The sequence below is a fragment of the Astatotilapia calliptera genome, chromosome 8, assembly GCF_964374335.1.
Source record: "Astatotilapia calliptera chromosome 8, fAstCal68.1, whole genome shotgun sequence".
Lineage (NCBI taxonomy): Eukaryota > Metazoa > Chordata > Actinopteri > Cichliformes > Cichlidae > Astatotilapia > Astatotilapia calliptera.
Genome location: NC_137429.1, coordinates 22,673,250 through 22,686,564, shown reverse-complemented (window position 1 = coordinate 22,686,564; position 13,315 = coordinate 22,673,250). Strand labels below are relative to the sequence as shown.

Below are 13,315 nucleotides of genomic sequence, written 5' to 3'. Positions count from 1 at the left end.
GGCTTAGTTTGACGTATATTAATCACTTATTAAGACAATGTCATTGCTAAACAATTTCATAATTAGGAGGTTACTTCCTCCTAGCAAAGTCAGCAGATACTCAGCTGATAAAGTCTGATGATTCCCAGTTGACCAGAGTTTGCGGGTAGTTTCTTTAAAAATATATATATTATATTACATATATATATTTATGTCATGATAGAGTAGGCTTCACATTTGTCAGAAAGCCTCAGTCTGGCTCTAAAATCACGGCGTCAAAACCTGCACACAAACCCACTTTGGGGAGAGACAGAGAAGCGGAGCATGAGGCAATGTAGGAGCTCCCGTCGCGGCTCTCTAATGGTTTCGCTGCTATTTGAACCTCAGCCCGCCCCTTTCCTCATCCTCCGCGCTGCCCCGCTCCTCACACCCGGCGCACCAGCGGGACAGTCCGGCTGCGCCAGCGGCTCGCTCACACCACCCCAACCTACACAGCACTGCCCACTGAAAAATAATTAAACCTGAGGGAAGCGGTCACTGTTTCTGCGCTTTAAAGTTTCCTGAGGTGAGTTTATATTCTCTTTGGACGTTTAGCCATTATATGTTATTGTGAAGAAATGAATACGACCAAGTAAGAGCTCCGCAGTGGTAAGTTACTGGGAACACGATATGACTTTATTTTAGATAACCACGCAGAGACTTTAAGCGTGCGTGTGGAGTAAGTGCACTGACTTTGTAGTGATTTCTGTTGTATATTACAGCAGTTATGTCATATGAATATATAAACTCAATGTGAGAAATGCATTACAATCTTATGAGGGACTTGAATTCGCCTCTATCTGGATACGTTACCTGCTCGGTGAGGACATGAATCAAAAGAACTTACTAACCGCCTGCTGACATTATTGTTGTGGTTTGATGTGATTAATTATCAGCACCTTTAAAAAACTAAATATACTGTTTAATTAACTTTATAACAAAAAATTCTTCCAGTGGTGAGAGAAGGGAAGTAAATCCAGGTTCAGTTACGGCTGAGGCAGTTCATTTAAGACGTGTAATAATGTTGACTGAAGCCCAGCTGTTAGTGGTCACACTGTACAGGATAAGGGCTTTTGTTGTGCGTCTGACATGAAACTCAGTCTTTTCAGCAGCATATTTATATCCAGCAGCAGCTGTATATCATTTCACCACTGCAGCCGTGGTCAAAATAAAATCTGGCATGTGCTTTGATTTTGATCACGCTACTTTGTAATTACAGCAGTCACACTACGTAACCTATCAATTTTTGTACATGTCAGGGATGTGCACTGATTCAGTGGAACTTGACTTGGTGAAGTTAAGGCGAGTGGCCTTCTGACCCTACGTCCTGCAGGAGAGCCCCTGAGGGAGCCCACCCTGTTAAATAACACAAACAGACTCACACTAACACGTATGCAGTGATAAAACAGACTGCAGTAGGCAAACGTGCTCTGAGGTGGTCGATAATCATCCAGCCGTGTCACTGGCGATGATAACTTAAAATCCAATAAAGCACATGCTGTTATGGATTCAGCCTTCCTTTCTGAGGACCTGTCTGTACCGTGTTTGACCTTTTCATGTTTAACTGGCTCTGTAATTCCCTCAATTAATCTCCCCACGGTAGCCATACAGTATATCTTCCTTGAGTACTTGCCTTGATATTGTCATCCTGTAGTACTGTACGCAGCAGCATATGGTTAACACATGCAGTGTAATGAGTTTTCTGTACACCCCCCCACATGATTTGCACTAATGACATAGTTCTTGAAAACATACTTGATTAAGTAAACATGTACATACATTCCTCATTGCTTTCATCTCTTCATGTTTCTTTCTTTTTTTTTACCTGAGTCCTACATTCCTCTGAGGGAAACTCTGTGACCTTTAGGTGTCATTGACGCAACTAACCAGGAAAGGGTCAGTTACTAAGGTGTGAATGTAGTTGCCGTATTTTCTTTCACACCACGCAACAAGTTTCAACCCACTGGTTAAAGTCTACACCAAATCTTTAAGAGGCTGAAAATGGCAAACCTATTCATCAACAGCTGCCTGGCCACTGCTGGCTGCTGTTGGCTCATGGAAAGATAAACCATCTGCAGCCTAAAAGGTCTGAGGTTCAGCCAGCATCGATTAATATAATGTAAGCATCAAACATAGAAGTGAAGGATCCATCTGTGCACGTTGTGGTTATTGTATGTGTAGCCACCAAACCTATATTTGAGACAGTTTTTAATAAGATTTTTAAGAGTCATCGTCACACATAAAAAATCAAAAATCAAGTGTTTCCAACAATGATGAAAAAATTTCCTGTTTGAGACAACTTCTTAATTCATCTTAATTCATAACTTTGTATTTTAGGCCTAGTGAACAGACCTAGAGACTGGTTGGTGACCCTCTGGTAGCCTCTGGTCAGTAGGGAAACATTTGTATTCCCGACTACTTAGCGAGTAGTTGCTGACAGATTTTGTGGTTGTTGTACCGCAAAAATCTCCTTGTGGTTCCTTTCCTCACTCACAAATTATCACAGTTAACCGTATTTTGCATGGAAGATGCTGCCTTGTCTGCAAAAATTCTCTAACTAGCAACTCACTGAGCACTTTCAAAGTAAAAGTTGTGTCTGAAACCAACAAGTTTTAAAAGTAGCAACTTTTACTTTGTAGGTAAATGGACTAACTGTACAGTTTGCATTGCTGTCTTTGGTTTTACAACCACTTTGCAAGTAGTTAACAACTGTTTGAAAACAAGCCAGAGTCTATGTTCCCGATAGATAGTTATCATGGGGTCACTGGCTGGTCTTTTGTCCTGTGTGACTTAGCTGTCAATTTCACACCAACCACTCACAACTCGTTGGGAAATATTCATTTTTCCCCAGGAACCAGTGGTTGCTACTCGGTGACCAACTGGTTATGTGCCTGTGTGACTAAGTTATTTACTGTAGTATTAAACTCTGACTATAACTTTCTGACTCAATGTGGAATCATGAGCAAACCTGCAGCTCACTGCACCTGTGGTGTCACAGCTTAGCTAATCTAACACAACCTGAACTGCTGAACTAGAAACACAAATGATATTTAACATAACATGTAAGAAGATTGCTAAAGAACTTCCCCAATGTGATACTGGTTGTCTGTACACCATAACAGATGGCCTGAAAATAGATGTTTGTTGTGTGTATTTATCCAGAAGACTTTAATGATCACTCGTATTGGGAGTAAAATATTACAGAAATTTCAGATTCTCTCCTCTTCAGAATTTAATTGAAACACATTTAATTTAAGGAGGTTATTTTTTAACAAGATTACTTAATACATTTTGTTAAGTAAAAAACTTTTTTCAGCTGATTTAATTTTGCTATAGGCTACATTATATATGTGCAGATATATTTTGATTAGCGAACCAGCTTGTGCAGCTAATGTTAGCTTAATTATTGAGCTAGCTGTAGCTTTAGAATAGGAAAACTGCCTGCAGCAAACGAAAACCGAGACTTTTTGGAGTATAACTGCCACCGTTAACACTGTTAATGATGTACGTGTTGTGAAGAACAAAAAACTTGGCAATGTCAGCGGGAGTAAGAAACAGGGTTAGGCTTAGCAAACAAACCAAAAGGAAAAAGCCACCCGCTAAAAGGTGACACTAGCTAATTTCAATACTGCAATGTCTTGTTCTTGTTAATTCATATATACTGTACAGTGAATATTAGTTATGTGTGGTTTGTAGTGTTTGTGTATTCTTTTATGCTCATAAAGAAAGTAAATTGACTATTTCAAAACTTGAAATATTCCAAAAATAGTGCAGGAGCAGTAAAGAAAAAACTGCATCTATGAGTATGAAAGAGATAAAAACAGAAAATATCCAACAAAGTAGGCAAATTAGGTCTGCCAGATCCAGCAGATGGAGGAACCAGAGAGGCTCGGACAGTATGGATATTTATTGAAGCATGAAAATGTTTTCTTGACTGAGGAGGAAGTGTAGCAGTGTTTTTCTTGGATTCAAATTGAGTATGGTTGGTGAAAATAGGACGGTAATTGAAAGCCAAAGACTGACCCTGAAAAATGTGGCCTTATCTTGTATGTTTGTTCACCTGGTTAGCGGGGTTAGTGAGTGGAGGACATGAGAAGGGAGAGAGAGAGCAGGGAGGGGAAAAGCCACGATAAAACGCAAAGTCTGCCGCTGATTTTACTCAAGACAAACTGTAGCAGAGTAAACATTTTGAGTTACAGCCATGAAAAGAAGTGTGTGTGTGGCCTGACGGCTGTTATATTTAAGCTTTTACATCCTTCATAAGTCAGTCAAGACGTTCAAGGAGTAGGAAAACAAAGAAGGAGCAATTAGAGGTAAAGAAAGCTAAAATGGAAACAAAACTAACAAAGGAACGAGGCAGAATGAAGAAAGAAACAAAGTTTAAAAAGGAAAGACAAATTAAAGGAAAGAAATGAAAAGAAAAAAAATGGAGATTAGGACGTAAACATGGTTTGAATCAGAGGAGAGGTTGAAGAGACGGATGTTTGATAGTAGTAAAGACTCCACCGACTGATGCTATGTTCAGGAATGTGTTCGTGCACACACAACAACCAACACACACGGCTCCTATTAGACTGTGGTTACTCTGGTTTATATCCAGCAAAGCCACCTCAGGAAAATACTGTACACAGTGACATGGAAATGTTGTTCTGAGAATCCCCTGAACAGTAACTTCGCCAGAAAAGCAGCTTAAAACTGAATATAAAAGTGTGATTAGGTACAACTTTTAGTGCTTTGATGCTCAATTTTCATCATTGGGCCACATAAAATGATACTCACATTAATAGGTCTCAGACACTGGATCACCAAAGTCGCTGAGATTCGCTGTCTGGGAACAGCGAATGTCCTATGCTAACCCTGTCCACAATAAAGGGATCTCTCCCACAAGTGGAATCCAGCCATCTTTAATAAACCTGTGCTTTCAACTGCTCTGACAAGTCAGAGTTTCTGCTGTGAGACGAGTCTATCCATAAAACAGCTGTTGAAAGAGTGATTATATTAATAAGGTTGTGGACCAATCCCACTGTTTTTCCCTTATGTCACAGCCTGCGTTCCTTCTTTTCTCCTCATAAACATCCATCAGCGTGCCATCATCCTCTCACATCTTGTTCCCTTTGCTTTCTCCTCAGCTGACCTTTTCGCTTTCTTTCATTCCTCCTACCACCTATCCCTTTCATCCTCTTTTCTGCCTGCATTTGCCATCCTCTCCCTTCACTCCTCCTTCTTACCCTACTTCACTTTAAACTCACTCTTTCCTTCCCTCCGACTCATTTGTATTGTATTTCAACTCTTGCAGAAATCAGAACCAGTGGTTCCAAGCTGAAGCAGCCAGGCTCTGCCCAGACAGAGGTGCCATACCGAGGATAATGGAGGAGATGAAGGATTAGGGGATAATCCAGGGTATGTCCAAGTCCCTGCTGTCAAGTGCTCCCCTATTTTTCTGATATCTAAGACGAATGCACAAAGACTGCTCCCTGGATTATAGCATTAAACTTATTACCATTTAATGTGTTTTTGATGCTTGTTTTAAATTCATGCTGTTTATATAATTCACTGGAGTGTGCAGAAAACAGCAAGCGCACACGAATAAGTTTCTCAGTGAGGAAAGAAGGACAGTGGATGGGTTGTTGAGCTTTGCCCGGAGGCTTCAAGTACATGACATGAGTCAGAGGGACCGACCCCCTCTGAGCTGTGGTCAAAGGTTTTTTTTAACAGGATTACAGGCAGAAACAAAAGAGCAGAGCTTTCCGTAAGTACACAGCCAGAGTAATTAATGCCTCCATGTGTGCGGTATTCCGGTAATGCTGCAGGTTATCAATTAGGATGGGGTTTTTCTCTCTAACTTAAGATGAATATTTCCCCCTTATTTGGAATTACTCCCTTATTGTCTCTAACGACATGCACTTTATTTTAATCAAGGAGGTAGCCTGTTGCTTTAGCTCCGCTCATGGGAGCATCTACCAGGTTCTTGCAGGCCTGCACGCTGTCTCAGATTTAAGATCGCACCTCGGTATAGCGGTCCTTCTGTGTCCCTTTGCAAGCCTTGATATGGCTTTACTCGGCGCTGGTATGTGGTATATTTCCTCCCCCTCCACACCCAGATGCCCCTCTTAAAACGGCAGCCAGGGGAAGTGGAGCGGAGGGCCTGGGACTGCGGTCAGGAGCAAATTAGAAAGGCTGCCTTGGACCTGACGCAATCTCCATTTCATGAACCATAGCCAGTCATTAATGAAGCCAGACGGGGCCTGTGCACGCGTGGGAGGCCCACTGATATTTAGACGCTGCATCTGGAAAGTGGAGAGAACGAGAAGTCCATGTCAGGGTTGGCTCATGCTATTAAAATATTTTAAAATTGAATATCAATTACTCTGCTGGCAACGAACACATGACAAAGGGCCAAGACAGACTTAGAGAAGTGGGGAACTGCAGGACTGAAAAAAGGCAGCAAAGGATTATCAGTTATGTTACATAATTAAAATGGAGTACAAAAAGTTAGTTGCTAGCTGTTGTTAATTACTGATGATCTGGCATCAGATTGGGCTATGTTTTGTTTTTATTTTTTATTCATAAAGAGTCCTATATATGCTGAAGCTTGTCAGAGCAGATGACAAAAACAGCCAGAATTAAATCTCCCTTCTGCTTAATGCTATTTGTCTAGCTGTGCCAATATTTAACAGGAAATCATCTCAAATTTCAGCAACACAAAGCTGAAAAAAAGAATAAATAAATATTCCACTGCAGAATATTTACAAGAAGACATTCTGCTTTGATGATGGGTTTTTCTGCTTTCCTGCTGCATTTCATCTGCAGCCTGCTGCTCTTTTACCCTCATCTTCAATTCTCCATACTACGAAGGAGGCAAAGTCTGCTAGTGTCTCATTTAGTGAGTAGTTTAAGAGTCCCCGTGATGTGTTTTACAGCATCATGGAGTGCAGGTTCTAACTTGTGAATAGGTTAGAGTTGATCCTCTCTGTCAGCCCATCACAGCAGCAGTGCCATGACTTGCCTACAAACCATGAGCGTAACATTTATTTAGAGACACATGTCATCCACGCGTTTCTCTTTTATGTAGTTAACAGTAGTTTTCACTGTCAAAAAGTGTCTTTTTCCAGCGTCATGAAAAGTTGGAACAGATCAGCATCCAGATCATGTCTTCAATGCCGTGTCATCTACGGCCACAGATACCAGGGGCTGAAAGTGAAAGTCAGTTTCTTGCAATGTAGATAATTCATTCATCTGTTGTTGATAATGTAGCAGAAGCAGGGACCTGTAGAGCAGAGGTGCAGCATGCTGCTATAGAGATAGAAATGTGGTGCTTGAGAAAAGGCTCATTTATGTTAAAATATTTCAGCTTCTCCTACAAAAGGTTACATAATGCCATCCTGCTACATTCTAAAGAAAAATAAAACATCTGATTAATATTACCTGAATAAAAATTAAAAGCTTAAACCCTAACTCTTCAGATAAATTTGACAAATCTTGTTAATTTCCTGATGTTGAAACGAAGCAGACATTGAAAACATGGAAAAGAAATATAATTATAAGCTTCTTTTCCCTCAGCCACAAGGGGTTGCCTTCCTCACACAACCTTCCCAGGGATTTGCGTCTTCTCCTGGAATCTCAAGCAAATGTGTTAACCACTACACTGTGGAGCCACTGGAAAAAATATAAAAGAAGGAAAGAGATAAAGGATTAAACTTGGACTAATACCAAAATTCAGAGAAGGTACAACTAAAGAGCTAAGGGGAAAAGGTAGGATAGTGAAAGATGTATTTAAAAAAAAAAAAAGAGTATAATAACTAACATTTTAACATATTACTTTTTCCCCCTACTGTACAAAGCACATCGCCTGTACTTAGAATTGCTGGGAGCTCTATACAGCAGTAATCTGGTGTTAGAGCCAGATAGCAACAGTAATTTTCTTATCAGGATATTTTCATTATCTCTTCCTATCTCCCTGAGAATATTTTGCTTGTTTATAAACAAATGTGAGCTTGCTGAATGAGGCCTGCTGCTCCTGCTTTGAAAGCTTTTTTGAGAGTCATTTTTCCAGGGAAGTGTAAAATGAAATTTGTGTAACCTGCTCTCCAGACAAAGCAGGACAAAATGGAAGCAGGAATTCCCTGAAAGTACACCCATCTCATGGATAAGAAGCAGACTTTGGTTTGCTTCACGGAGCAGTAACTGTGGTCTAAATTTAGATGGTTCCAGACCAGCGGACACTTGGAACGCAGAATCTTAAAAAACCTGCGGAAAGAAAGAAAAGTTACTGTACTTTACAACGCCGTGTAGCATCCAGAAACAGAAAGCATCAGGGTCTCTCTCTGAATCTCAGCTTACACATTACAAACTGCAAGTGTGATCCATTTCTTTCAATATACCTTAAAAACAAGCACATCCCTGTCTACATTTTAAAGATAGATGTTTTTTCCCTGTTTTTACTTTCAATAGATGGCTCCATGGTGTGACCGCAGAACCGTTTGCAGCTGGATTTGGACCTATTTCTGAGCTGATGTTGACAAAGCCAAAGCCCAAAGCGAGCCATTCCACCTGACCACACTCCAACTGGATCGGCTGCCTCCAGGAACACAACTGCATAGTGTTCTCCTCAATTTGTGCCTGTTTAATTCAGCCAGCTATGCATGTCAACAAGCTACAAAGACTGGGACAGAACTTGGCCTGTACATAATAAACAGACATGTTATTCTAGTGAACTATTTGGCACTGTACGTTTCAGCCTCAAAAACGACACAGCTTCAGATCTCGGAATAACCATTGAGAGCTATTTTCCAGGTCCATACTTTGGACTGACGAACTGTCAGTGACTTTGGTAAAACTCTAAAAGGAGAGAAGTTGAAATTTATTGTTAAGTTTGACCTTTCTGTGGGACTAAAGGCAATTCCAGAAATTGTTTCGAGTTGATTCTCAAGAAGATCCGAGCCATTCTTGATTTCTGATCATGAATCTTCAGGAAAAGCTGTCAGGTCTGAAGGGTCTGGTCTCACATTCCCACAGCAAGCGTCGCCATAAAGGAGACCTAACAGTGGACATGATTAGCCCTCCTCTGGGAGACTTCCGTCACACCATGCACGTGGGCCGCGGTGGCGATGTATTTGGGGACACATCCTTCCTCAGCAATCACGGCGGGACTGCCAACGGGAACAATGGGGAAACTGATTCTGTTTCCAGTCCCGACAACAAGATCGGAGCTTTCTTCTCCAGGACCCTCCGTCAAATTAGGAGGGGCTCTGATAGTCGACCCAGAGAGGCATCCAAGGATTTCTCTCCACCGCCTCCTGCCATTTCTCCCATCATCAAAAATGCCATCTCCCTGCCCAGGCTGGATGTGGATATGCCTAATGGAAGCCCCACCACCAAAGTGCTCTTCCCCAGTTCTCAAAACACGCCTGAGGAGAAGAAAAGCTCTTATGGTGAGTGGGAGATATGGTTTTTATGGATCAAATGATTATGCGTGGCATAATTTGATTCACTTTTATCACTCTTATTAGCCCTTGCCAGCCTACACCAAACATCAGGAAGGAAAACTAGAAATTAGCGGGTAAAGAGACGGATTTTCCATTCAGTAAGTGATCGGAAGGACAGAAACACTAAATGAATGCTGATTTTCTCCAAGGTACTGCCATGGTACTTTGCTTGTAATGAATATTGTAAATACACTGAACAAAATGGTCATTAGTACCCTGGAGTATACCGGCTAGCAGAGTCGTATTCAAGATAAATTTATGGATATTGTCACCACGAGCAGTGCGCTGTTGGTGCTTTATAGTCGTGCACACAAGTCTGTTTCTGTAGCCTCTGCATGGGTTGATTTCACATAATTACTCTCCCAACATGGGACCATAAATGCCACAAATCAGGTTTGCTATATAAGCTAATGTTACACTAGTTGAGCCCGGTTTACTGTGGGAAACTAATTGGGTAATTCGTGGACTTCTCAGGCTCAGGCCCTAGTCCCTACACTCTTAGGCTCACCTTTGCCCAGTCCTTCAGGAATCCTTTAACGACCAAATCACTAAGCTGTCCCTAAGTGCCTTCCTTTCTATTAAATGACATCACTGGTAAACAATGTCTCATGTGGGCGAAAGTCAAATAGGTTAAGTTCCAGCACAGTGTTCCAGCGTTAACTAGGAACTGTAGGAATGTGGGGATCATCTGTTGAAGTGCAGTGAAATGAATCCATCATGTACCCAGAGATCTAGAGGCAGACTGCCCCAGATGTCCTTATGAATCACCTTGGCTCTAATCAGCAGCGTTTACATTGATAACACACCTAGATCCAGACAGAGCTGGCAGCGAGCTGTCTGGGAGGCTGTTTGAATGTTTGAATGACCCCTGTTAACACCACACTCATGGCTGATGCAGTCTGGCCTGCTTTGTGTGTGTGTGTGTGTGAAGGGTTTGGTGAATATAAAAACAGCCCACAGGAAAATCTTTTTTTTTAAACCTTTCTAAATTTTCACTTTATCATTAACTTATTTGTCTAATGATTCAGTGACTTCATGATCTTCAAATTTAAAGAAACATATTTACATTTTTAGATATTGTTAGAAACAATAAGGACCAGAAAAAAGCTTAAAGGACGCCTCATTGTTCTTAATAAATGAGATTTGAAGCTTAAGCCTAACTTTAAACAGAGTCAAGGGGGCAGTTTGCCCATGTTTACAGTCTTTTTGCTAAGCTAAGCTAACCATCACCTGTTTGCAGCTTCATATTTAGCATATTGACATCAAATCTTATAGTTAAGTGAAAGGAATCCAGTTTCTTTCATATCTGTTCCTTTAAATGATGAGTGAGTGATCAGATTGTATTTGAGTTCCTGACCTCTTTAATCCCTGAAATGTGATCAGATCACCAGTGAAAGTGAAAGAAAACAGGTTTTAAATAACTATATATAGGTATGTGTGATGTTTTTATCTGGATATGAGTTGATGTCTGCAAACATTTTTATTTATCTAAAGCCTTTAAAATAATAACGGAACTGAAGCTACTTAAGTTTCCAGTTATGTTGCGTTATGACAGATTGCACGTTTTCTTGAAACAAATCCTCCATAAACTGGTTTAATTCTTTCTCTCTCTTTGGTTAAAATGTGCAAACTGTAAAATCCGTAACTGTTTTCGTTGGTTGAAATGAAAACCTCCCGACTCTTGGCTCGATACAGCTGGCACTGAGAAGTGCTGTAATTTACCCATTTCGTCCTGCAGGCAGCATTTTGTGAGTGCGTGACTTATTCTGTGATCCGGCAGCATCGGGCCGATGATTCACTGTTCACAAGAACGGGACAAGTCAGCACTTTGGATGCTGAAGTGGTTTTTTGCCAGGTTTTAATCGTGAAGCAATATGAATAAACACTGCCCCCTGCTGGAATGGAATGTAAAGTCATGCAACTGCATCAATCTACTTTAAAGAGCTGCATATGCAAACTCTTCAATGCAGAGTTAACTTGTTTGTATTCATCTTGTTTTTTTGGTATTCTGTGGTTGAGCTTGTTACTGCTTTAGAGGTTTCTTTGTAACCTCTGGATTGAGCAGATTTTTATTGATATATGGATTTCATGTGTCTCCTGCTCAGGTCTGGAGTCTGGTTTTGTCACCTTGCCTCGCCTTTCGCGCTCCGAGCGTCAGCAGCCGTCCATCTCCATCCCCACCTCCTGCTCCACCAACATTCACCGCGGCTCTCTGACCGACCCCTCTGACATCATCTTGTCCACCTGCTCCGCCTCTGTTGAAACTTCCGACCCCTGTCGCACCACTGCCTTCTCCGACTCCCTTCCTTCCCTCACCTCCCTGGATACCTTCACTTTTGACCTTGGCCCCTCCCTCATGAGCGAGGTATTTAGCCTCATCGATGGCCACCCGGAGGAGCGCAGCCACACCTGGGAGGGAGAGGAGATAGGGTCAGCATGCGGGCTGACCGCTGAAGGTTCAGAAATGGACTCCTTGGCCACAATCTCATACGTGGATTCATTGCTGAAGGAAGACTGTGGGAGTGGAAAGATCCCACATGGGGCCCAGTGGGAAGAGGAGGAGGGGAGCGCAATGGAGTCGAATGGAGTCGGGCTTTCTGTTAAAGTTCCTGATGTAGTGATGGGGTCTTCTGAGAGGGGAATGATGGGAGTAAGGATGGAGAGCAAACGATTTCAGAGTGCTACAGACGTGCTCGCTCGTCACTATGGTGCCGGCCTCTTAAAGGGACAGAACAGGGCTGAGACCGGAGATTCAGAGTTCATGAGCCAGCCAAGGAAGAAAATATCCTACAGTTATATGGATGACGAGGACGAAATTAAAGTCTGAGCTCAGAAAATCAAACATGTTGGAAAAAATTGTTTAAAAAAATGTGATGTGTAATTCCTCTGAAAGTCCAATCAAACCAATCATGTAAAATCATCATGTGGTTGACAAAAGGCTGGTTCTGCTGACAGAACGAGCATGGAAACTTCTATGCAATCGTGCTCCGAGGATATAAAATTTTGATTCAAACCTGCTGCTGAATGTACCTAAAAGGAGTGAAAGACTTGGCTGCTGCACGTTTCCTGCTCTGCACAGGAAAATAACTGAAGCAATGGAGGGTATGGAAAGTGCGGATGTACTAGCGAATGTAGTTACAATCAAAGGAAAGCCCAGCGTTACTCAACGCGGAAGTTGCAACGCCTGACGTTCACTTTATCCTTTTTTACACTTCCTCATATACGAGGGGGAAAGGCTTCCGGTGCAAGACCAGATTACTAATGAGAACACAGAAAGGAAGTCGGAGGGGTTGGAAAAATATATTTGGTCTTAACACAAACTTTTGCTATCACTACAATCTCTTTTTACTCAGGAATATACTAGCAGGGGAGAAAAAAGGGAAGAACAGAAGAAAAGGGGAAATCCCAGAACTTACAGTATAAAGTCTCATCAGATAATCAGAGATCTCATTTATTACACTACGTGGACCAATGTAATACTATGCGTAATACTGGTATTTGCTAGATGCAACTAAAGCCTGAATTATATATTGTGCATTGTATGCTGCAGACCTATATAGATAATCTGTGCACCTTTTTTATGATTATGAAGTCCGACCCGTGTATTGCTTTTTTTTAATAGAGGAAACATCATGCATATGTTACTTTATACAGCTGCACATGAAGATATCTGCTGACTTCCTATGAATATGTACATACAGTATGAGCACCTGCAGTAAGTACATAGTGCAATTCACATCCATATGCTGCAGCCAGTACCAGCAATTATACTACAAAAATATAAAATGACAATAAAGGTGTTTTTAATGAGT

The 13,315-nt window shown here is 41.4% G+C and overlaps 1 protein-coding gene across 1 annotated transcript; it reads left to right on the top strand.

Moving 5' to 3' along the window:
- Nucleotides 1–287: 287 nt before the first annotated feature.
- cdc42ep1a (CDC42 effector protein (Rho GTPase binding) 1a) lies at nucleotides 288–13,313 on the top strand. Its single transcript, XM_026177232.2, has 4 exons — nucleotides 288–544; nucleotides 5,315–5,418; nucleotides 8,470–9,449; nucleotides 11,609–13,313. Exons 3-4 carry the CDS (start codon nucleotides 8,978–8,980, stop codon nucleotides 12,328–12,330), a joined length of 1,194 nt encoding a protein of 397 aa, XP_026033017.2. The 5' UTR covers nucleotides 288–544; nucleotides 5,315–5,418; nucleotides 8,470–8,977; the 3' UTR covers nucleotides 12,331–13,313.
- Nucleotides 13,314–13,315: the final 2 nt, after the last annotated feature.

What these genes read in the sequence shown, in the direction of transcription:
- cdc42ep1a (XM_026177232.2), top strand. Translation starts at nt 8,978, where the DNA reads ATGAATCTTCAGGAAAAGCTGTCAGGTCTGAAGGGTCTGGTCTCACAT. An exon ending in GGAGAAGAAAAGCTCTTATG is followed by an intron (nt 9,450 to 11,608) that starts GTGAGTGGGAGA and finishes TCTCCTGCTCAG; the next exon opens with GTCTGGAGTCTGGTTTTGTC.